The sequence below is a fragment of the Pecten maximus genome, chromosome 17 (genome assembly GCF_902652985.1).
Source record: "Pecten maximus chromosome 17, xPecMax1.1, whole genome shotgun sequence".
NCBI lineage: Eukaryota > Metazoa > Mollusca > Bivalvia > Pectinida > Pectinidae > Pecten > Pecten maximus.
Window position 1 is genome coordinate 28,746,363 of NC_047031.1, and position 26,392 is coordinate 28,772,754.

The window sequence follows — 26,392 nt, forward strand, 5'->3', positions numbered from 1 at the left end:
TGGTATACATGCAATAACTTGAGTTCCTGTGGGCCAATCAAATTCAAACTTTGTAAGTGCTTCCTAATTTGGATTGCTTTTCAGGTTTGAAGGTCAACAGTCAAGGTCATTGTTACTATAAATAGAAAATGTGTTTCCATGTAATAACTGAGTTTTCCTTAACCAATCAGGCTCAAACTTCAAACGATGCTTCCTTACCAAAAGTGCTTGCTTAGATTGCTTTTCAGGTTCAAAGGTCATTGTTACTCTAAATTGAAAATAGGTTTGCTTGAGTTAACTTGAGATCCCTTGGGCCAATTAAGCGCAAACTTGATGCATTGCTTTCTTACAGGAAGTGCTTGTGTGGGATTTCTTTCAGATGCGATGTTCAAAGTTCAAAGGTCACTGTTACTGTTGATAGAAAATTGGTTTCTATGTGATAACTCGAGTTCCCTTTGGCCAATCAAACTCAAACTTTGTATAGTGCTTCCTTATCAAAAGTGCTTGCTTGGGATTGCTTTGCAGACTCGAAGGTCAAGGTCACTGTAAATAAACAGAAAATCTGTCCAGTTTCCTTTGGGTCAATCAACCTACAATTTCATATAGTGCTTACTGGTTTCTGTATGAAAACCACCTAAATTTTGCATGAAATTTGTTTTGATTGGCAGAGCAGATCAGTTTGATTGCTGTACAGGTGACACATCCGCTTACCGTGGAATTCTTGTTTATTAGTAGTTCTTGATTAAAGACTTTTGCATCTCCCCAGATTTTGAGATTCTATTTAGAATGTTTTGGTGCCTCCTCTGATAAACACTTTAGGCACTTACTGATGAGAGAAAGGACATTAAATCTGTATGATGCTGTTCTTCATTTGTTTTTGCTCCACTTTATCTAAAAAAAACTCATTATTTTTTTTGTTAATGGTGGTAATTAATAGATCTTGTGTGTCCTGTTCTGTCTGTAAAGTTTGCATTAAGGCTACTGAGCCTTTTCTCAGAATAATGTTCACACCTGGGGTGTCCTTTGGCGTGATTGATACCTTGACACTAGAACAGCGAAAGAACACGTTCTAGGTAAATCTCACCCTGAACGAAGAGAGAGCAACTGAGAAAAACAAAATGGATTTCACTGTTTGGAAACTGTTCATCAGAACAAATCAGTTCATCTGTTTTGAAATGTAATTCTTAAGCCCGAGATTTTTTGTCAAACCAGTAATGTTAATACAGGCCTTGAAAGTCTTTTTTAGGATTGTCTGAAAATAACATATGATCAAAAGATTCATCCTTATTTCATGAACAATTAACTACCGTCCAACCGATTAAAGAAAACAAATGGCTACCATGTCAAAGTTTTTATGAAGCTGAAAATAACACAATGTTGGCTCCCCTTCCTTAACATCTTCACCAATTTTCATCTCAATGGCACAAGTGGAACTGGAGAAGAAGGTTAAAGTGTGTTTTTTCAAGATGATTACCATAGACGCCATCTTGGATTTCAAATCGACCCAAAAAAACAACAACACTTGGTTAGGAACATCTCGGGATCATTTCAGACATGTTTCAGCTCAATCCCACCAGTAGAACTTGAGAAGTTTGAAATGTGAAAAGTTTACGCTTGACAGATGGCGACGGACGGAGCACGATGACTAGGTCATCCTGGCCCTATGGGTCAGATGACCTAAAAACAAAATAAAACAAATACAGAAGTACTAGTTAATTAACTTTATTAGACACAGGACTTGCCAACCTGAACACGTACAAAATAACTGGCACATTACATTTAGTCTAACCCCTGTGTTATATAACGGTACAACGACCTTGTTGTCTAACCCCTGTGTTAGATTAGTAGAATCTGTAACCCCCTTGGGGGTGAGAAAGGTGGATCTCAAACCGAGGGAGAAGATTCCTAAGTTACGGCTTAAGAATCTTACCTTGACGGTTGAGATCCTTTTTCTCACACCAAAGGGGGTGAATGGTTAATTTTCTCTTACCATGTTTGTCATCTAATGTATCCGAGATTGACATAACACCAATGCAACAAAACGGTGTATTGTTGTTGTGATGTCATACAATTGTTATAAAAGGGAAGTCACTCTGTCTCAACCCTTGAATAAAATAAGGAAATGCCACAACATTAGAAATATGGATACACGTATTCAGGGTAAGATATATAAAGATTCCTTGACCATGTTATCAATGTAATTCAATGGACAAATGTCCAGTCAGTCATAATACTGTGTAGAACTGGGTATAGTTAGGTTTGTAATAAAAAGAAATCTAATATTTCTTATTAAAGAACTTAAGTTTTAAAATGGGCAAAATATTGTTGATATGAAACAACATTTCACAACTTCACATCTATACAAATAGTTTCCAGCAATCAATCAAAATACAGGCTAAAGATTGATCATACCTCCCATAAAGGATAAATAAAAAACACAAGGCACAAATTTACTGCTGAATGTGAAAAAGTCCAATAATGTTCAGTATACATAGACATTGGACGATTTCAACACGATACACCAGGGGGAACTAAAAGTTACACTTCAAACGGCACAAAGCAAATCAGCTAATGATATGAAATTCAACAAAAATGACCGGGATCATTAAAAATTTGTATCATGTATTGTGTTATTAGTATGTTATCATCCACATCTTGTGTTACAATTAATGCTTAGATATTTTATTTTAGGTTTCACAAACAAAGAATCATGCCAAGTTTAACTTTGCATATGGACAAATACATCGGATGAGATCAAATGATTTGGTGATACACTGTAGCCATGCTAATTATAGAAAAATACATTAACTTATCAAAATGGATTATTTGTTTGATAAAATGGAATTTGTGAAATGGAATGAGGCAAATTAAGTGGATATGTTATGTAGTTCAAGCATCGATATACTTAGAGTAATATCAAACTACCATGTACACAAACAACATTCATAAGAAAAAATCTCCTAAATGTTGTAATTTTTTTTATGTTATAACCCATTCTGATCATATTTAAAACCTATTATTTTATTCAAATGAATTAAATCAAGAATAAACTTTAAAGATTCTATTTCAGATGAAACACTAGATTCCATACAAAGTGTCACAGCTTGTGTGGAATGGTATTGTATACCAGAAACATTTAGACAAAATTTTTACTCTGATGCTCAAACTTACATTCTGGTTAATGAATGGTGATGTTTTCCATATATTCAAGAACAACAAGCATAAATGTCCCTACTGGCCCCTACTAAAAATAGTATCAGTGACCTTGACCTAAGAACCCTGAAACTTGAACTTGTCCGAGATATTATGGTCCTTTATCACTGTTAAATTTGATGAAAATACCTAAAGAATGAAGCAGCTAAATTGCTGACAAACTTTGTGTTATGTTTGTACGTACAAGATGGACTGAGTGGAAACCTATGGTAGAGGATTAAAATAGAATTAAAGGCAAAGTAAGGCAAGCTTAGTGTAAATGGAACTGAAGCAGAATAAATAAATCTATAAATTATAACTTAAAATCTACACTACGATAAAACAAAAACTGAAAATTCTGACATGTTCATAATAACTGAGGTTTTCATTCAATGTGGGTTTGTATACATTGTAATAAATTTAGAATTGAATTCATTTTTATTTAATGCAAAAATCAAAATCATACGGTCTACAATGTGAAAAGTATCTGTCCAGTTTTCATGAAAACAACTCTTAAGGCGAATATTTTAATTGAAACAATACCTTAAATAGTTTTATCAGCTTCATAATCACAATTAATGAGGTATTGAGGATTAATTTCTACCAACTCATTTTATTATACCGATAGTAATTACCTACCAATTTCCAACATACCAAAATCATATTTCTTGCATAATATTTGTAGTAAAAGAAACTTTGTACATTTCATCATTACACATTGTATAGTTTTATCAATTAAAACGAGACAATGTTTTTGTGGGAAACATTGTAGACCTTATGCGTTTTAATGAACTTACTGTTAAATCTTTATTTTAATTTATTGTGATTTCAGCTAGAAAATTTACTGTAATATTGGGGGTTCTGCTAAAAAAACTCGGTAGGTAAGTTATTTCTTGCCTTTAGGTATTTTATTTTTTAAACATAAAAATTTAAACCTCCTGACACTTTATTCACCTAATCTAATTAATTTTGAGTATGTGATTTTAGTATTGGAACATTTGATGTTTTCTTCAATGAAAATGCTTTCTGCTGTAAAATAAATAATTAAATAAAATGCACGATTTCATTATCTACAATAAATCTCAATACATTGTATCAATAATTTTTATAAATATTACAAACTGAATCAACAATTTTACTTTGGAAATAACTTACTGGTTTAAATTATGAAAGTGATTATATCAAAAAATAATAAATATGAGTTCAAAGTGAAGGGACGGATAAAGAATAATAGGAGGAAGGATAATGACAAAATTATATGTACAAAAAATAAAAGTGATAAAAATCATACGAAATTTCAACACAAAAATCATTAAAAAGCATGATAACTTTGCCTTTATATTACATTACATGATAAAAAGTGATGCAGCAAAATGTTATTTCAGACAATTCTCTGTTAAACTAATAAACAGTTTAGTGGCAAACCCATAAATGTCCGAAGGAAAAAGGTCGAATATCTCTGACATTTCATTATCCTTTTTGATTTCAGACAATTCTCTGTTAAACTAATAAATAGTTTAGTGGCAACCCCATAAATATCCGAAGGAAAAGGTTGAATATCTCTGACTTTTCATTATCATTTTTATATAAGTGCTACCAATAATTGACACTAGAACTTCAGCCCTCTAAATTGTGTGGGAAAGAAGCGATCCACATTTGGGTCGATATTCAAATGGTTATTTTATAAATAAATCATCCTTTTACTGAATATTACACACGGATTGACGCAAGACCAATATTAAAAGTTAATTTTGTTTAATAAGCAACAGACGTTAGTATTCCTAGTGTAAATGTACACCTACATATAAAATTTGAAAAAAAAATCAAACATCTACATTTTGACCAATCAGAAGCCATTAAAAATTAGCTATTTTGTTAAATTAACAAACGAAAGCCGTATTGGTGTCTGTTGTTTCATTTACAGCTAATGCACACCAAATTTGAAGGAATGGGAATTATCTCTTCTTTAATGTAATATCACAAAGTTCTGCTCAAGGTCTAAATGGTTAAATAATTGTTCTAAAATCTTTTTAACCATTTATATCAAATGTTTTATATTTAGTTTCACATTGATTATTTCAGGTCAAGATTTTTTGTATTTGACATGAAAATGTTGTCAGTATCAGGTTTTACTGCTACATAATACTTATATAATCAATATCTATATTACACACCTGGTATTTACAGTGTAAAAATATTCAATGTTATTCTATGATAACAAAATCTCAAACCATATATATATATATACCAATATTTCATTTTGTAGTTCTAATGACTTCTTGTCCTGTTTTAACACCAAATACAGGCTGTTTCCCCCGGCTACAAAGAATGTTATTTTCCCAAAATGAAGACATATCTTACAAGTAATGATATACAATCTTACCAATCATTAAGGAAACATTCCTAAATTTTCCACATTTAATCCAGCACAAGCTGTAAATTTCTGGTAGAAATAACACAAAGTGATACTCTAGAAGGAATACCTTCTTCATCACATGTTGTCCATCGATTTTAATTCTAAAATTTTCCTGTCAAACACAACAGGTACATATGTATGTACTGTAATGTCAAGTAAGTAAACAATAAAATTTCTAAGCTTAAAAAAAATCATCACACAGCCTTAGAACTCAGATGAAACTGAGATCACCATGTATATACAATTGTACAAAGTAACCCTCTCAAAGGTATGGAAATGGAATTGTCCTTTCAAAATCTAGACCGTCACTATTGTACAAAATCAAATACATCATGTACCGAAGTATTAGTACCTGTAGTGTAAAAATTCTTCGAACTAAAATTTAAATTCCTTGGCATTGCCTGGTATACATGTACATTCTCAAAATGTCATGAAATTTCTGAACACAAAGATAAAAACACTTACTTTTCACAACTGTTTATACAAAAAAACACATCTGATCTAGTTAGGATTTCTTTCTGGATCAAATGAAACCAATACAACAAGATTTCTTTTAAACATGAGAACATAAAGGATACTCTGGAAGATTTACCCTTACTGAGAGTAAGTGAGAATGTATGTACAAGTCACACACCATCCTCATTGTGTCGGACAATTCACTGTCAATGGATTAAACAATGTATATGTACAAAAAAATTTGCATATAAAATTCATACAATGTTATTCATATGGAATCCTTTTGAAGGAGACACCTTACATACAACAAAACCTGTAGTCATCCATTTGGATATGATAACTAGTAATTAAGCATTGTCACTTCGAAAACTTTAATGTTTAAATACTGTATATACTGTAAAACCTATCTAACTGACCTTCCAAGGGAGGTAATAAAAAGGTCACAAATGACAGGTAGTCTCTTAATCCAGGTTCAAAGGTCACAAATGACAGGTGTTCTCTTAATCCAGGTTCAAAGGTCACAAATGACAGGTGTTCTCTTATTCAATGTTCAGGAAACTAGTATATAAATAGCATTTGGAGGGAAAAATATTATAAAATTTGACAGGTGGTCTCTTAATCCAGGTTCAGTAAACTAGTATATAATTAACATTAGAAGTGAAAAACACGGTCACATATGAAAGGGAGTCGCTTCAGGCAGTCACTAAAGCAGGTTTGACTGTAGTTGGTAATATTTGCAGGGGAGTTGACTTTGCTAAGTTGTAGTCATTGAATTAACGAGAAAAGTACAAATAATTTTCATGTACTGGGAATTATAATCCATATGAATGTATGTTTTATACCTGTGTTCAAAGACACAAATTTCTGAACTCATTTTCCCGTTTATTTAATACCAAACAAGTTGTTAATGATTTATTTTAAAATTTAGACAATGTGGTGTTGTCTGAAATTTAATACCTCTGAAGTTGTTAATACAGGTGTTGTTGTATGCACAAGTAGTAATTTAGGACATTAAATAGCACTTATCATACAGGATACAGTTTATAAAAGCACTGCTTGAAACATCTACATACACTTCAACACATTTCTATTTTTACGAAAATACAATTTCTGTTGTAAATATACCCCAGATATATACAAATTCGCCATCAACTAGATACACAAGCTTCACTCTACCATTTTCATAACACAAAGAAGCTTTCCTACCGTAGTTTAAGGTGAAAAAATATTTCATCCCTCCACGAAAATCAAATTTGAAAGTCATGTATATGTAACTGTGGAGTTGTTCGATAACTCTGTCATAAGGAAATTAATCTAAGCTCCTTAACATAATAAAAATAAATTATTAATTTGTTTAACAATTTTGAGTACCTATTACTATTTAATTAAGATTGTTCTGTTGTGACATAAATTTTTCATTTTTTTTCCTCCTTAATGTAAGTTACAATATTAGATTGTAACTGAATGTCAATTTATATACACAAGGTATGGTATTGTTTACTGCATCAATTTTACACCTGACTGATTAAAATGTATATCTATAGAGTTAAATGCTACAGAGTACTTGATAATAATATAAGACAGTTATAGATATATACATATGTATATACAGAACATTTTAATCTAGGAAATCATTCAGAAGTCAGATGCAGAATCCGCTCAGAAAAAGAAATACTGGTCACATTGTTATTTACCTTATAACATTTTCTTTCAGACATAATTCTATTATTATTGTTTATCTTAGTCGAAACCACAGCAAAGGAGTGAAATCATAGAGATATTATAATCTTTTACAATATTCTATACCATTATTTTACTACAATGCTCATTTCTGTTTAGAAAGATGTATTTCATACAGTTTTTGTCAAGTTCCATCATTCAACAGTAATATTTCAAAGATTGAAATAAACTACTTTTTTAAAAAAAGTTTTAAACTTTCCTTCTAAAAAATATTTGAAGCAATGTCTTTGGTCATTACTGATGAAAAGAACACGAGTCTAACCAAAGAGTGATTCAAATTCACAACACCAGGTGGAGCAGTGGCGACACATTCCCCTTTCACCAAGGTGACTACGTTTCCATTCCTGTATCAGACATGACAAGGTATGGGTCACCTACACAACCACATTGCTTTCCCTGGGACTCTGGTTTCCTCAAACAGTAAGACCCCTCACACACTCACAACAATGATTGAAATAAATTGTTTTGTTAAATACCATAAGTTTATAAAACCATTTTAAATCTGAATTACTCTATGTTTGTTCTATCGAATGTGTCATGATACAGACATTAACCCAGGAAAATGGCGATATGTATTGTGAGCATTTATGTTTCAGAATTCTGGAAATGAAGTGAAGTTTTAATGAGCAAATGAATTAAAATGTATTATATAAATAAGTAAGCGAACAAATATATAAAATTTCTCATGGAATGCGATGTTCATGAGTCATGTTAAATAAATAATTAATGAGAAATTGTTCACATCATCCTCAGATTTATACATGGTACTCCATACTGGCTTAATTCGTTGATGTGAAAATTTCAAACAAGACACCATCTAATATATCTATCGAAGAAAAAGAGCAGATCAGGAAAAGTTGATATTACACATCTCAACACTTGTATCTAGAATCGTAGATATTAAAAAAAAAAAAATTGAAAAAAAAAAAATCAAATTTGAATGTTACAAGCAAGAAATAATTGAAATGATTTTCAGTACAGATAAAATGTCTAATATAATCAGTATATTAACCAATTCATCCTGTCAAATATATTTTTATTTTGCTCTGGTAAAAATGCTATTGGATTAGTATAGCAAGTTAGAACCATAGATTTCTTATTGAGGTCAGGAGTCACGATTGGGACTACAATCTAATTTAATCTCTGTACTCTAGGAACTTAACTGGGTGGTTGGTTGGCGCACTACCTTTAACCTTAACATCCCATGTATATTGGTGAAAGGATTTTTGGGTTATCCACCATATCACACAGGCTTTCTCTGTGTGCTCCGGTTTACTCCCACATTAAGATCCTGTCATTACACTTCCACCTTGGCCAACAAGTGTGATTACTAAGTATGGTAGAAAACTTGTCTGCAATTGTTGTAACAGTGAGTGAAATTAAATTTATATTTTTACATTGATGAACTTAAAGGATACGACTTACCTCTAGCTTAGTCAAAAAACATGCGACTAGACAGTTCAAAGATAAAATAGCATTAATATTGGTGACGAGAGATCTGAAATACATTTTAACTTAAATAATCCGTTACATGATGAAAAATACACAAATATATTCTTGTTGTTCAAAGCTGTTTAGGGGTGAATATTTTGAGTATTAAAAATGTTTAAATAGCATAAGGCAGCATTAAAATGTTTTAATAAATTATTTGTAAAAAAATGCCTTAAGTTGCAATGTTAAACATTGAAGCACCTATTTCATATATAGATTACAATGGCATTCACAAACATATAAATGTCGCAAGATGACCTTTTAGTACAAATACACTTGTGTTACACGTTTTTGTATTTCCTTCCATGCCTTTAATAAATAACTGTCCACATGATAATTAAACCTGGCAATCACAGCTTTATGTAAAATAAATACCACTACATGAATTATGGATACCTATGATTTGTCCGACTTGCATCTCACTCTATTACCATGAAAGATGAACTGAGTTTTGTGATAAATTTAGTTCTAATGATAATAAATGCCAAAAGCGGAAAAATGCTGTATATCAAAATGACCCATGTCTAATCACAGGTTCTAGCCAGGCCTGTCAATACATTCAATACAAATTAATGAGAATGCCGGTCATGTAGTCTCAGGTGAGAGGGCTGCGATAGCTCAGTCGGTTAGAACGCCGGTCACGCAGTCTAAGGTGAGGGGGCTGCGATAGCTCAGTCGGTTAGAACGCCGGTCACGTAGTCTCAGGTGAGGGGGCTGTGATAGCTCAGTCGGTTAGAACGCCGGTCACGCAGTCTCAGGTGAGGGGGCTGCGATAGCTCAGTCGGTTAGAACGGCGGTCACGTAACCTCAGGTGAGGGGGCTGTGATAGCTCAGTCGGTTAGAACGCCGGTCACGCAGTCTCAGGTGAGGGGGCTGCGATAGCTCAGTCGGTTAGAATGCCGGTCACGTAATCTAGGGTGAGGGGGCTGTGATAGCTCAGTCGGTTAGAACGCCAGTCACGCAGTCTCAGGTGAGGGGGCTGCGATAGCTCAGTCGGTTAGAACGCCGGTCACACAGTCTCAGGTGAGGGGGCTTAATAGCTCAGTCAGTTAGAACGTCGGTCACGCAGTCTCAGGTGAGGGGGCTGCGATAGCTCAGTCGGTTAGAACGCCGGTCACGTAATCTCAGGTAAAGATCTGAGGTGTGTGGTTTGACGTTCCATACCCGTGTCGGTTTGTGTTTCTCGGAAAGTCTGTGCTAGCGTTGTTGTGTCCTTGGGCAAGACATTTTACCCTAATTAGTCACCAACTACTACAACTGCCTCAAAATTACCCTGGCTATTGAAGGGTGATAAATGCAAAGAAATTAATACATAATCATTATAATATTGAGTGTATTGACAGAGAAGGCTAGTTCCTGTGGTGTAATATGTCAATCAACCCCCAGTGATTCCCACATAACAGGTTATATAATTAATATGTTGTTTATATTCAACACCAAACACAAAACACTTCGGCCACCAAATTTAGTTTGATCCAAACTGTAGGTGCCACATCCAGTCAGTAGATCAGGCACATTGTACACATTCTTTTTTACATATTATCTGTCCCTATAATGACATCCCTCCAATCATTTTGTATATATTTGCTTAAATAATAAGCATGCTGACTCTATAAATTGATGACAGCTCAGCAGCATGTTATAATACCATCTGGGTACAATGTTAGGGAATCTTAAGATCTTCATGGGAGAAATATTTCTCAATGACATTCCATGGCCATTATATCTTAAAAAAGATGTTTTTCAAACAAACTCTAAATCTGAAAATCAACCAGATAAAATATGCTTCGGTCAGCAATAAATACCTACATGATTATCATGACTCATAAATAAGTTAAAATCCCACCAATTTAAAACTATTATATTATAAAACAGATAAATTTTACATTATGCTAAAAATACAAAAAAAAATTACCAGCATATTTCTATGAATCTATCTATAAATTGTCACCATTGTCATAAAACGATAAAAAAACCCTCAAAACCTGCAATACTAAACATGTCACAGACAATGCTGTTTGTTCTTCTGTTATAAAGATTAAGATTGAAAATAACATTCTAAAATGTACACACAGAAAATACTACTGACACAATCTTAATCTATGGTACTGAATACCATGTAAAACCATTTGATCAGTAAAAACTGAAAAATTTGGGTCATTATAATTAAAAATACTTTTAAAATCATTTGATCAGCAAAATCTGAAAATTTGGGTCATTATAATGTAAAATACTTTTAAAATTATTTGATCAGCAAAAACTGAAAATCCAGGTCCTTATAATCACCTTAATTTTACACTTTATGATGACAAATTCATTCAATGACAAAAATCTGATGTAAAACCATCAGTGTCATATGTATATCTCTCACCAGTAACGTCTGTTGTTACTGTGTTGACTATTTATATATATATTAAGCCCCTTTGACACACCACCATATTAGTACACTGTATAAACCTTTTTTAGGTAACTGTCTTAACCCTCACAAAACAATACTAAAGCCTTTTTGAGTTGAAATCATCTTGGACGAAATATTTTTCATCAACAGATCTCAGATCTTCCAGGGTCGACATCAGTTCCTCTTCATTGATTTCTGTCGTGCTTGGTTCCTCCATAAGATCGGGCATCAAGTTCCGTCGCGCAGAGAACTCAACGTCGTCCATAACAGAGGTCATGACTTTGTCCATGACATACGGTCGCAGCTTCTCAGAAAGTCTAGTGTTCGTTAAGTTCACATTTGGAGCATTTCCCTTGTAGTTTGCATTAGGTAACACCGTCTGAACTTTCTTCACAATTCCTCCATGCTTACCCTTGTCTGCTTGTTTTCCATGCTGGTTGGGCTCCTTCAGGATGTTTAAAATGCTTTCTATGTCCTTTTCTTTAGAATTCTGTATCATCATGCCTCCAGTCATGAATTCTCTTCCGTGGATTTCAGGACTGAATACGTCACGACCAGAATGATCAGATTTTTGGGAACTGGGTCTTTTGTAAGCCTTTGAGGACATAACTTGAACGGAACTGGATTCTGACTGGCCCCTTCTGTGGCACTCTGTGTTAGATATTTGAGAAGGTGACTTTCCCAAAACCATTGCTTCCAGGTATTGACCGCCACTAACTGATCCATCTGAATGCGGTAGAGATGTCTGGCCCAGAATCATTTGCTCTGGTAAATGATCATTTCTTTGTTCCTCCATCATATGTAGTGGAGATTTTCCTAACACCATTGGTTCTGTAGCCTTGCCAGTTCTTCCTTGCCCATCCAATGGTTGAGAACTTAATGTCCGTGTTCCTGATGACAGAGATCCTTTTTGTCCAGACTTGTACCGTGACGACCCTGTCACAGCCTCTTTGCCATCTTCTCGTGATTTCTGTGACATGAGTGCTAGTTGGAATGAACAAGGGTATGTACTGGCAATATTTGTATCTGGCTGACCAGAATCATTCCCATGATTCAGCTGTATATTTAAATCTGATAGGACCTCATTATTCCTTCCCATCATGCCAATCACAGACTGATGCTTTGTCGTTGACACCATATTGGTCATAGGAAAGTCCATTGGTCCGCTGGGAGGACGGTTGAACGCCCCGGAATTCTCGGTAGTCTCACCTTGTAAATAGGTGAGTGACTGTACAGCCGCTTTGTAGGAAGGTGGGGGCCGAGTCTGATGAGAAATTTCTGGCTGAATACTTCCTATCCCGATCAAATCTTTAAGGATCTCCTTTCCCTCACCTCCATTTCCACTGGCAATAGTAACAGTCGGTTTTATCAATGTGACAGTGGTTTCTAACTTCTGTGTAGAGGAACTTTGAATGGGCATGAATGCGCGTGTGGGAGGGCCCATTCCCAGTGGGCTCTGTACAGGGTTGCTGCTTTGTGTGGAGCATGGTGAGCGAACTGACAGCGGTGTTGATGTGTGATTTCGTGGAGAGAAGGGAGGCACAGGGCTCTGCATTACAGTGTCACTAGCTAAGCTCTGTACGGAATCAGGCCGACTCATCAGCAGCCCAGCACTTGACGTGGAATTCAATGTTGTATCACAAATACCTCCAAGACCTGACACTGGAGTAGATGTCAGGATTGGACTGGCTCCAATACTACCGTAACCAGCATCAGAAAACGGTGTCTGGTTACTGAGGCGATCCACCGATACTTCTCGTTTCCTTTGCATTACCGGATGTACAGGGCTAGCAAAGCTTGTTGGTGTGGTAGCTTTACCTTGCTCAGTTAAATACTGATTTCCTCTCTCATTGTGAGAGGTCAAACCCCTATCCAGAGGAGATTGTAGTTGGACATGACGGTCTGAGGTGACCGTTGGCCCTAAAAGTCGTTCAATGGATGGTGTCCTCTGTCGACGGACCGGCCTTTGTGGGCTCACAAAATTAGTTATTGTAGAAGTCTTTGTAGAAGCCTCCTGTGCTTTTTCCTGACTTGTGTCTTGGACAGAATCCCTTTTTCTCTGTGTTTTGACCGACACAGCCGTCAAAGGTGAAGAAGCTGTAGGCTGTAGGAAATTCCGACTTGTAACGGTACTGGTGCCTCCATTTCCCTTCCGATCCTGACTCCGTACCCTGGAATGTTGAGTCTCCATTTCTACACTCCCCATTCTATTGGTGTCCTCATTAATGTTAGTATTAGCTATGCCAGTGAGAGCATCAGTTATAAAATCAGCAACGTCCTGAGGTAGTTCACTATGAACTTCCATGTTGACCACATCAGAATTGTTAAAATTGTTTACTTTACTCTCTTTGCTCCAAAACGACTTCATCCGTTCATCAAGCATCTCCTTCTGTTTCAGAAATTCTCGTTGTCGTAGCAGTAGTGTGTTAACACCTACAGCCGCCGATTGTGTCTGTGTTACAGATTTTGTGGTGTTTGAGTCGGACAAAAGTTGAAGCTGCTCAGAATCCAAACCACTATCTGACAAGGCATCAATTTCAAGAATTGAAATATCGGGACAATGTAGACTGTCAATCGTGTGGTTAAGGTTTTCTTTGTGGATCGGGGACATCATCTCATCTTTCTCTTGCTGCTCCAGTGAACAAGACTTGGCCCGTCTTGAATTACCAGAGTCTTTTTGCTCAATGATAACCACTTCATCATCCGTATCATCAGTAGAATTGATTCTTTTATGATAAGAAACATTTCCACATGTGTAGAATTTCCGTTTCCGTCCAAATGATGGTGTTTCTCTGTCAACAGAACAACGACTACCCGGCCGTGACGAAACACCTTGGTCACAGTCAATTTTCACCAATTTTGAAGGAGTTTCATCCATATTGAAATCAGTGAAACTTTCCTCTGCTGAATCGGATACAATGCTCACACTTTCTTTCCCCATGGGAAAGATACTTTCAATTTCAGACTCAGATGAAGAGTTTGTACGACTACGACTTGGATTTACTGACCTTTGACCTTTGCTAATTTCTGGTTTTCCTTTGGAGCTGGTTGTCATGGTACCAGAATTTGACATAAATGACTGTGTTACTGTAGAAACAGGACTAACCACAGACATCTTACTGACCGGGGTAGCTGGCAGGGTGGGATTCAATATGATGAAAAATTCTCCAGGTTTATTCAGCTCTAATGATTTTGGTAAAGTAGATGCGGTGATGTTCTGAATGTTTTGGATCTGAACGCCTGAACCTGATTGGTTGATTCCTCCTGGTGAGACAGTTGTCCCGCCAGTCAGCTGAGTCTGAGCCAACACCTCAGCTTCTCGGGCACGTTTCTCTTTGAGAAGCGTTGCTACCGGTTTGGACTTGTTGTATATTGAACTCTCGTTACTTTTTTCCTTGAGTATATTTGAGACAGTCTTAGAAGGAGAAGCCTTGGGACGGATTGGAGTAAATCGTGACTTGGTCTTTTTTGGTGTTGATGGCGATGTTTGTGGTAATGCTTGTGATGTTGGAATGTCAGACGTCGTAGACATAGCACCTAGAAGTCCGACTGTCGTACAAGTTGGATACGACACATTGACGCTCCCTGGAGAATTCAAGTTTAAGCTTAAACTTCCAGGAGGTTTCACAACGGCATCTACTGAGGCAAAGTTTTGAGATTTGTGGGAAGGAATGGACGGAATTTGTGTTATACTGGATGACTGTACAGTTCCTGATGAGAGGGAATGACTGACTGAGACACTTGTTTTAGGAGGAACATCAGATTCGGTCACAACTGAACTATGACTGGATGTGGAGGACGGAATTCGCATTGAGAGAATGTCATTTTCTTTACGGGTACCCATTTGTGAAAAAGGCACAAATGCACTTCTGGAAACTGATGAAGACACAGACGATGACGATGAAACAGAAGAGACAGACAAATGAAGACACTCGTCAGATTTCCTCATAATTTCCAAACTTTCCATGGCATCAAAGTTGGGCACCATTTCTTGTGAATTGTCTATCAGACTTTGTTCTGTGACTGTATCTTCTACGATGTCTGGTGACAGACTTATCTCCCTTGATTCCTCATCTCTGTCCACCACCTTCATCATCTGTACTTTACTTTCAGGCTGATGTGCTCGATGTTGAGACACAGCAGACGGTTTCATTATTGTGTGGAATGGCCGCCCAGAGGATTCAGGTCCAATGTGCCAGCTATCTCTTACTTGTTGAACTGATTCCATCACTCTCTCCATCAAAGTAACATTCCAATCATCCCTCCCAGTTTCACATTGATTTCCAGAATCATTTGGCAATGATTTCACTTTTGACTTCTTTTTGTCTGTTTGTTCTTTTTCTTTTACAAGATTTGGACCAGTTAGATGACTTTGAACATCTGCATCATTTCCTGTATCCATAGCTTCCATACCCAGTTGATTGTGACCTTGACATTTGGGTGGTGACCTTGACACATCGACCTCCATGTCCTGACAAGGCTTTGCTTGTTTCTGGTTAATTTTCTCCTTAAACAGAGATGACTTACTCCTCACAGATTCAGTTTGTTTGTTCTTTCCTGTGTTCCCACTCAAAACAGACTTAGAGCGTGCCAAACCCGGATCTTCGTCTTTCTTATCGAAGATTCTCCTGGCAGGAGAAGTAAGAGCACGTAACAATGTAGGGGAGGTAAGTGACGGTGTCATGCGATCCTGTGCTTCTTTTGCTTTCTGTTCATTTTCCTCTTTTTGTATCTGAAGTTTTTTCTTGTGTTCCCGAAGTTGTTCCCGTTCGTGAAGCTTTCTCTGGAGTTGTAACTGAGTCTCTCTATGTCTGTCCCCTCCCGTGGTGTTGGAAAACATGGACGACACTGAAATTAAAACCACACATAATTAATATGGTTAATAAAGTATTGGCAACTTAAACAACAGTTAATCCTTTCTTCCAACATCCAACATCATTACACTGAAACATATGATTTACAATACTTCCTCACAAAATACATTGTATAATGTATATGATGTGCAATGAGAAAACTTTCTTTTACCTTGAATAATATGTGAGAAATAGGAAAATCAGCAGTCAAATGATTTGTGAGTTGGTAGAAAACATTTGTTCCCTTGATTATGACATCAACCAAAACATTCTTAGACTGTTTTTTTTTTAATTTTTATTCACTTAATCAGCTTAATATTAGATGTCGTTTCGCTGAACAATGAAAATATAATCATCCCTTCATCAAATCATATTATTTTTTCAAGAACTTCAAACACTTCTTTCCCTAAATAAATGGAAGGCTGCAATTTCAACAGAATTTGAACTTTCACACAATGATGTCAATACAACACAAACTGCTGTCAATTCATAACATTTTTCTTTTAAATCAAAAATCTGTTACCAAATATTTTATGAAAAGCATCATGTTTGATATAATATAATTAATTTACTGGTGATAAGACATGTAGATTGAAAAAAAAAAAAATTCTTAACTATAAATAATTTCTATATTCCCGACTTTTTTTTGCTTTGCTGGTCCCCATTCCCAGAGTTGTGAAGAAAACTCTGAACTTTTTATATAATTATTATTATCATAATTTGTAGTTTTATATACTGCTATATCACAGCTGTCTCAAAGCTGTTCACAATTTTAATTTATTCACCTTTCATGTTCTGTATTCCCGAGTCCTGCATTCCAGCCACCACAGTAAAAGCGGACACAGACTTGCTGTTGACGTAAAGATGGCTGACCAGGTGCTCGGCCAGCTCGCGTACACTGGGAAAGTTCTGTTCCAGTAGTTTCTGGGCCCACTCACACACCAGCTGGCAGGACGCAGAGTACAGCTCGTCATCCTCCGATCCAGCATCCTACATCAAAGTAATTGGAATTAGTAAACAATTTGGTTTGGTTTTGTGTTGTGTAACATCCTATCAACAGCTATAGTAATTTAAGGACGACTTCCTCTTTGTGTAAGATGCATGTGTGTGGTGAATTCTGTGTGTTTCTGGAGGCTGTGGTATGTTCGTGTTTGTCTCCTTGTGATAGAGCAGAACTAATGCTGACTTTACAGTGCTACCTCACTGAAGCATACTGCCAAAGACACCCAGCAGGACATCCAAACCAGCAGGACACCCCACCCGGTCATGCTATACTGACAAAAGGCAAACCAGTGGTCAACTCCCGTAAGGTTGAGTGCTAATTAAAGCAGGGTAGCATGTCTCATCCAGGGTACAAATCACAATCTTCCTCAATGGGGCAAATGATCAACTAAAGGCCAAAATTGTAGTTTAGAGATTTTTATTCCAATGAAAATAAACATTCAATAATTTAATGGTTTATCCCAGGTAAAGTCTATTTAATAATGTATTTATAAAATTAATTGGTAATTATCTCTACAACAGTGAATTATCTGTATATGTAAAAGAAAGTACTTTACAATAACTTGCAGTTTTTTTGCGTAAAATTAAATTGCTACATAGCTACTGTATATGTTTCCTTACCTGAAAAAATGATAATATTATTATGCCTTTTAAATGCTTTTCTTGGTCATTTATAGAACAACAAGAGATCCCAGAGGGATCTTGGCGCCCACCATTGAATGATCTTCATAGGTTCCATGTCAGATTGATCTTTTCTCTACTTTTCCCTTCATTTTACTAATCTGTGCAAATTGAGACATCCCTCCAGTACTTTTCAAACAAGGGAATCCTAGCTATATAAGAAATTTGAGATTTAACGATAATGGCTGTTTGTTTGCCAGGTTGTTTTCAGGACAGACTGGTCCAAAAATGCAATACAAGGGACCAAGGGGAACCTACTTATGAAATTTGAGAAAGATCCATTCAGTACTTTGACAAATAGAGATAACAAACTTCAATTGTCAAAATCCAAGACGGCAGTCTGTCGGCCATATTGTTTTCCAATTGATCTCAAAATGCAATAAGCATAACGAGGCACCAAGGGGAACCTCCATATGAAATTTGAGAAATATCCATTCAGTACTTTCTCAGAAATAGCGATAACAAACTTCAATTGTCAAAATCCAAGATGGCTGCCTATCGGCCATGTTGTTTTCAGATTGGTCTCAAAACGCAATATGCATAACTAGGCACCAAGGGAAACTTACATATGAGATTTCAGAAAGATCCCTTAAATACTTTCTCAGAAATAGTGATAACAAACTTCAATTGTCAAAATCCAAGATGGCTGCCTGTTGGCCATGTTGTTTTCAGATTGGTCTCAAAACGCAATATGCATAACTAGGCACCAAGGGAAACCTACATATGAAATTTCAGAAAGATCCATTCAGTACTTTCTCAGAAATAGTGATAACAAACTTCAATTGTCAAAATCCAAGATGGCTGCCTGTCGGACATGTTGTTTTCAGATTGGTCTCAAAACGCAATATGCATAACTAGGCACCAAGGGAAACCTACATATGAAATTTCAGAAAGATCCCTTCAGTACTTTCTCAGAAATAGCGATAACAAACTTCAATCGTCAAAATCCAAGATGGCTGCCTGTCGGCCATGTTGTTTTCCGATTGGTCTCAAAACGCAATATGCATAACTAGGTACCAAGGGGAACCTACATATGAAATTTGAGAAAGATCCCTTCAGTACTTTCTGAGAAATAGCGATAACAAGAATTGTTTACGGACGGAGGGATGGAGGGACGGACGGACCACGGACCACGGACGCAGGGCGATTTGAATAGCCCACCATCTGATGATGGTGGGCTAAAAATCAGCAACATTTAAAAGTATGCGGAAATGGGAAATATAGAGTGCTTGATATCATATATCCTCTTAAAGATACAAGAATTAGAAGGCAGGAAAAAAAACTGGTTTAACTGTGTATAAATAAGTGTATATACCTATTGTTTGTGAAGACTAATTGTGTATACATAACTCATTAACTGTTTATGAGGATTCAAGTGTACTTACCTGTTTGTGAGGACTTATTTTATATATATGCAAGTGTACAAACCTGTTGTTTGTGAGGACTAATTGTGTATACAAGTGTACATTATTGTTGTTTATGAGGATTCAAGTGTACATACCTGTTGTTTGTGAGGACTGATCTCCAGGTCTGGAAGGTTTGGAGCCTCAATGTCCAACTTCTTCCTCAGGCCGCCATAACAGTATGTGAGTTGTGTTAAGGAGAAAAGCGTCTAAATTATATTTATATTGTAACTGTGCCATAAATTCATGGACAAGAAATAGTTATTAATAGAAATAACATCAAATTAATCAAAAGTTTGAGATACAAACATTGCATTTATCACCTAATTGGCCCGTTCTGTCATATCATACGGCTAATTCATAAATACCGTAAGACAGTAGTTTTGTGATGAAAGACTTGTAGCATATCAAATTACTGAACTAGTGTTAGAAAATTCCATATGACATAGCCAAGCCTGTAAGATCCTCTACAGATGTATAATACACAACATATGTCTTGTATGTGTCTGGTCTGCATATCATTTAGATTAAGTCAACATGTGGTATTTAATGTATTTATATATTGTTGCAACTACCCGAAATTTTAGAAAGGGATAAATTAAGCTCAACCCCCAGCTGATCAGAAAAGTATAACATTGCACAGTTAATTAACAAAGTCAAATTAGCTTTAAACTGTAGGTGAAACCCAAATTCTGAAATGTGTGTAGGGATGAGCATGCATAGATGAAAGTATAATCCAGGTTTGGTTGTGATAGCACAATTACTTTGTGAGAAATTAAAGTGAACCCCCAGCTTAGTTGAGAGAAATTTAGATCAATGTGGAGCTAAACTGTAAACTTTATCCTCACCCAGTTATAATTAATTAAGTCCAATTAACAGTAAAGTTTTGTTAAATTTCTGGATCTGCTTTGGGATGGTTATAATATAGATACAGGTATATTCCAGGTGCCCTTATGATAGCTTATGTACTTCATTATTATTGTTATTATTACTGTTATTTTTTAAAAGTTACAAAAGACACAAGCTTTAGCTAGCTCGTGTCTTTTGTAACTTTTAAAAAATAACTTACGAGTGTGAAATAAATTCAATATTCAACAATCACGAGTCGTGTGACATGTTTCTACCACAATAATATCGGCTGGAATCAAAGAGAAGTGTGGCCAAGTATAATTTCGCATATGCAAATATAGTGACGTCCGGGACCCGGTAATGTGATGTCATTCGATTATTGATGATGTCAATAACAATTGCAGCTTGGGTCAAAGTTGCAGCTTGGTCAAAGTTTGAATTCTTGACCAATCAAAAAACGGAAGGTCATATACCACTAGTGGTATATACATGTAACATATATTTATCCAACAGTCTGCACATTTATACAATGACTTGAGAGTGGAATAACACAGGGTATTATGGTAGAAATATAGATCTATACACGTATGTTACAGGTGCCATATGATAGCTTATGGATTTTGCTAGAAATTAATTATAAGTGTTTAACAGAAATATTGATGTCGGTGGCAACAGAAACGTAACACCTATGTCTCGCTTCACAACTCTGTCACACTTGGGACAAAAATGACCATGGTTATTTATATTTATAGACGACGGTGGGGAAAACTTCAACTTCGTCCAAAATTATGTACACATTAACCACTTTCAAGTTAAAGACTTGCTACACATTTATCTTAACTCCTTGTTGGTTTGGTTTATAACCCAATGAACAGCCATTTTGTGGTTTCCTGGTAGTGGCTGTTGATTAATTCACTGAACAACAAATGTGAGACCTGTTGAATGATATCCAGAGCAATAGCATAAAGTGATGTGCCCCAGGCAAGGACACAACCAAGACAAACCGGATATTTGATTGGTGTCATGATTCATAATAAGGTACATGTCTGAGATAAAAGGATATCTTGACTGTCCACGCTGGCCTAGACGTCTGGGTTTTACATTAGGGAACACACATTTCATCAACTTTCCAAAGTCAGCTGTACTCAACGGACGGATACCATGGTTCTCACAATACACTCTGAAATGAGAATGCAGAAGACTTTATATGTATATCACACGATAACAAGAAAATATATACATATATACTGAGCCTCTGATTAATCAACTTGTGGACAAATGGTTCGGTTTGACAGTACATTACATTTATTGTACTCTGATTAAATATCAATGTGGTTTAACTTTCAGTAAATTAATCAGTTATTTCAAACGTATCTGAATACTAGTTTCTATCACAGAAAAGTTTTTTCTATAATTATCTCAATTCACCATATAGTGACTCATAATATTCCCAAATTATATTCATAAGTCATGATCAGCTTATATAATGATTAAGTCAATATCACAAATTCTGTGTCTGAAGGGAGATAACTCAGGCATTTTTATTTCTGTAAGTAACCTTTGTCAAAGAAATGAATAATCTTTATAATAGCTGCTTGTAATCATTGTACACTTCCTGTTTAGGGAGACAGATCTCGACATCACAACACCTGTATGATTTACCTGTAATCATTGTACACTTCCTGTTTAGGGAGACAGATCTACGTCACAACACCTGTATAATTTACCTGTAATCGTGGTACACTTCCTGTTTAGGGAGACAGATCTCCACATCACAACACCTGTATAATTTACCTGTAATCATGGTACACTTCTTGTTTAGGGCGACAGATCTCTACATCACAACACCTGTATAATTTACCTGTAATCATGGTACACTTCCTGTTTAGGGAGATAGATCTCTACATCACATGTACAACACCTGTATAATTTACCAGTAATCATCATACAGCTGTAAAATTTACCTGTAATCATCGTACACTTCCTGTTTAGGGAGACAGATCTCTACATCACAACACCTGTATAATTTACCTGTAATCATGGTACACTTCCTGTTTAGGGAGACAGATCTCTACATCACAACACCTGTATGATTTACCTGTAATCATCGTACACTTCCTGTTTCGGAAGACAGATCTCTACGTCCTCCTCTAGATGTGACCTTATCCATGTGTACGCTTGTGCCTGTTCTGTTCTATTTGATGTCTGCAGACATGATGTTGGGGTCCTGGGTATGCAAAATATATGCAATGTAAATTCTTGTTTTATATTTAATTTGGATTAAAACGGTAAAATTCATAAAATCAACTGAGATTTCAAATTTTATAGTCTGTAACAGGACAGGAAAAATGCAATAACCAGACTGTCACTCAAACCTGGGTCCTCCGGACTCCGGACATGCACAGCTGCTAAAAGCTGAATTCCCTCTGATGTTTAATTTACTTCTGAAAATTTTCCTCCCAAATGAATTCATCAAATTTCTTTCCAAAATGATATAAAAAGCGGCCATCACAAATGAGAGAAAAAATCCCGGAATGAGAATTATTGTACATACTGTCTGAGATCTTTGCTGGTGTCCCCTGTTGGTAGTCGTAGATACAGTAGCAGTTTCTCCACATCTGACAGGCTTTTTACATCTCCCTACAATCACAATACATACATATATATATCCTGGATATAATTTCTCCATACATTCAACTTTTATTTTTAGCCTAGCGATAAAGAATCAAAATATATACAGGTCTCCAATCTGACTGTCCAGATGTCAGATTGTAGTACAAAATAGAGGACAAATATGTTTGATTTCACAATATACAAGCTGCCCAGAGGGCTGGAATCACTACATGATCACCAGGATGCATATGACAATGCATATGTTTTAAGCGAACTCTAACTTTTAATTATTAGTAATTTATAACAAATTACTAACATTATAAACTCAAACTTACCACAATCCTGTTAATTCTGTCTTTAGCTTCATTGCTAAAATAATGGAAACAAGAAATAAGTGTACAATTGACAGTAATACAAAGCACTTTCCTGACTATCTCAGAATATGCATGAAGAACAGATCTAGACCTAGACCTAAAACAGTGTTTTAACCCAGCTGGTTGTTTGGCTAAAAACCTAGTTGAAATTTTCAGAATATTAAAATATAGGGAAATCTTACATCTGCTTTTATCCAAACCATAAAATTCTCTTATTTTAATTAACTGGACAGAGAGGAATGTCCCTGCAGTTTCCCTAATTATATATATAATAGGGTATTAAACTCCATAACCACACATATATAACATATAATACTATATATATATAGCTACCACCGGACTATAATAGAATAAGGACTTCTCCCTGACTATGGCCAGCCAAACAAGATAATTATTAACAGTTATTAACTCTTTGTCTGCTCGGTTATTATATTATAATTATAATGTAGTTATTTCCCCTTTGAAATAATACAGGTCTCCCTCAACTAATATTAATTCAGCCAATCGGCATTCTGTTTCATGTGAACCTTATAATTAGTCCCTGAAGAAAATGTGATTCTAAGGTTTGTAGCTGTTTTCTTGAGTAAATAACATATGAATTGGGTACTTTAACAATAAAGAAAAGGGTAGTTAGATTTGGAAAATTAAAAATATACATTCCAAGTGAAAATAGAATGACGTACAATTCAAGGTGTAAAAAGGCTGGAATTCCCCAAGTGTTACTGTACACGTACATCTCCTCCATGTACTGGTGTGCTCTTATATATATATGCTAAACCTATAACATTATTTTTGATTTTCAGGTAAAAAAATCACCAAACTTTAAGTTAATATATATATATTTCACATCATTTGAACTTCAAAAGAGGGATTGCGGGGATGGAGTCACTGGTATTAAGATACACTGAAATAATTACTTGTGTGAGACCTACAGAAAACATATATGTATTCCTGTCCAGTGCCGAAAAAGAGAATTAAATCTTAGTCTCCATTGTGATAATTCCATGGCCATGGCTTTACCTCGAGCTCCTTGGTCCAAGGAAGCATGTGCATGTTCTAGATCTACCCACTAATCATGAATGATATTTAATTACCGGTATATAACACATGCCAGTATAAATGTGAAGCCAAGTGTTTTCTGTGCACATTTTAAAATTAAGGAAAATTCAATTCGACAATTTTGGAAAAAAGACATGCAAATTATAATTAAAGTGATTGGAATTTACATGTATTCAACTGCTTTTATGAGTTACATGATTAATTACCAATTCTGTCCCAGTCCCTTGTTTTTTTCCCTTAATATGAATTTCATTTTTGGTAATTCACAGTTAATTTGCGATCGCTTCATTGAAATTCTTATTCAACAGAGGCAAGTTTTATGGTGTTATATTTTTTGTTTTTCAAGGTATACGTACGTTTTAAACAATTGGGATTTATTTTAGTTCATTTAGGCAAAAAATAAGGCTATAAAACTCATTTGGAAAGGTCCCGGTCTTAATAACATTACACTCAGTTACCTATATATATACAATTATAGACAAGAAAATCACCTGAATCAGAAGCAACATTATAACACACAGACCTTTTCCTTTACAGTTTTGTATATGAATAGGTCCGGTCTATAAGCTTGATACAATAAACACTTTATATTTCCCATCTTTGAAAGGTGAACATATAGGCAAGTTTTCAAATTTAGTGCCAATATATAATAGAGTCTATTACATTTCACTTTGAAAATAAATGTCATGTTCATTATATATATATAGATGTGTTCTGTAGTTAAATATTCCATATAGTCAACTTGTGTCTGGTAATTTTATATATATAATTAACAACCAGAGTTGAAATTATCCTCGATTTTTATTTCTGTGAATAATACATACATACCGAGGATAATTTTAACTCTGATTGTTAATCACCAGATACAAGTGACTGAATATTCTTGTAAAAAAATAGAAGTACCATTTCTCTAAAACAATTTAAACATGTACAGATTCTTTAACAATTTAACAATAAGATAACTATTCTTTAAAATCTTATATGACTCACTGTATTGTGCTTTAATTGAAAAAAACACTGAATGACAGGTTTCTTATTAAACCTACTATACCTTGGGGCTATATGCATTACCTCATGGTGTGAGTCCAGATCATGACCCCATGACCCAGATTCTCCTATGAGGACATGGGGTCACGCCAATGTTTTGATAAATTATAACTGATCTAGGGATCAAAACACTTAAACATACACACGACAACAACCACAACTAAATAAATTGTAATATTAACGAGTAGAGCAATGTTTATTTTCTACCTAAATAATATTGTTTTATCAATTATGTGATGTAAATTTTGAGAATATTGAAATATCAATTTTATAAACAACACCTTTTCCTGCAATTTTGGATCAATGTTCATATTCCGACATACCTTACGGAAGACTCCAGTCCTTCCTCGATATTACTATATCGACCTTTGGGCTGAGTCTCCCTTCCACATCGAGTGTCTCCGTTTATCAGTTCCGATCTGTCATTTTCTGAGATGTAAACATTGGCACGAGTTTGATTGACATCGCTTGGCAGAACAGCCAGGTGCCCGATCCTGGCATTTTTAAGCGATTCTCCCTTATTGTTGTTCGCTAGATCAAATCTTACATTTTCTGAAACTATAAAATGTTGATTCATACTAGTTTCGAGAAAAAAATCCAGGTGATATAAACATTAACAAAGCACATGGCGCCATGTTCGTCAAAATATTTCTGAAAAATACACAAACATAATCCAATTACGCATGCGTCATTTGACGTATGTTTTGACTGTCGTAAAATTTCAAAACAAGCAGCTAACAAATATTTATTTCAGAATTATTCGCATTTAAGTTCGATGGATAGAGAGTATTTGAATTATTATAGGCATGCTGGTTTGATATAGATATTATACACACTGA

At 35.4% G+C, this 26,392-nt stretch overlaps 1 protein-coding gene across 1 annotated transcript; it reads right to left on the reverse strand.

Annotated features, from left to right (window-relative positions):
* Window positions 1-1,685: 1,685 nt before the first annotated feature.
* Window positions 1,686-26,263, reverse strand: LOC117315059. Its single transcript, XM_033869199.1, has 8 exons — window positions 25,877-26,263; window positions 23,409-23,442; window positions 23,015-23,100; window positions 22,559-22,687; window positions 21,562-21,640; window positions 19,710-19,820; window positions 17,311-17,515; window positions 1,686-16,520 (listed from the first exon to the last, which is right to left on the reverse strand). The coding sequence occupies exons 1-8, from the start codon at window positions 26,128-26,130 to the stop codon at window positions 11,770-11,772; spliced, it is 5,649 nt and encodes a 1,882-aa protein (XP_033725090.1). The 5' UTR covers window positions 26,131-26,263; the 3' UTR covers window positions 1,686-11,769.
* Between the last annotated feature and the right edge of the window lie 129 nt (window positions 26,264-26,392).

Coding starts and splice junctions, on each gene's coding strand:
- LOC117315059 (XM_033869199.1), bottom strand. CDS start 26,130: ATGAATCAACATTTTATAGTTTCAGAAAATGTAAGATTTGATCTAGCG. Junction 23,101..23,408: donor ACAGAATTAACAGGATTGTG/GTAAGTTTGAGT, acceptor TTGTGATTGTAG/GGAGATGTAAAAAGCCTGTC. Junction 21,641..22,558: donor GAAGTGTACGATGATTACAG/GTAAATCATACA, acceptor TTCTCATTTCAG/AGTGTATTGTGAGAACCATG.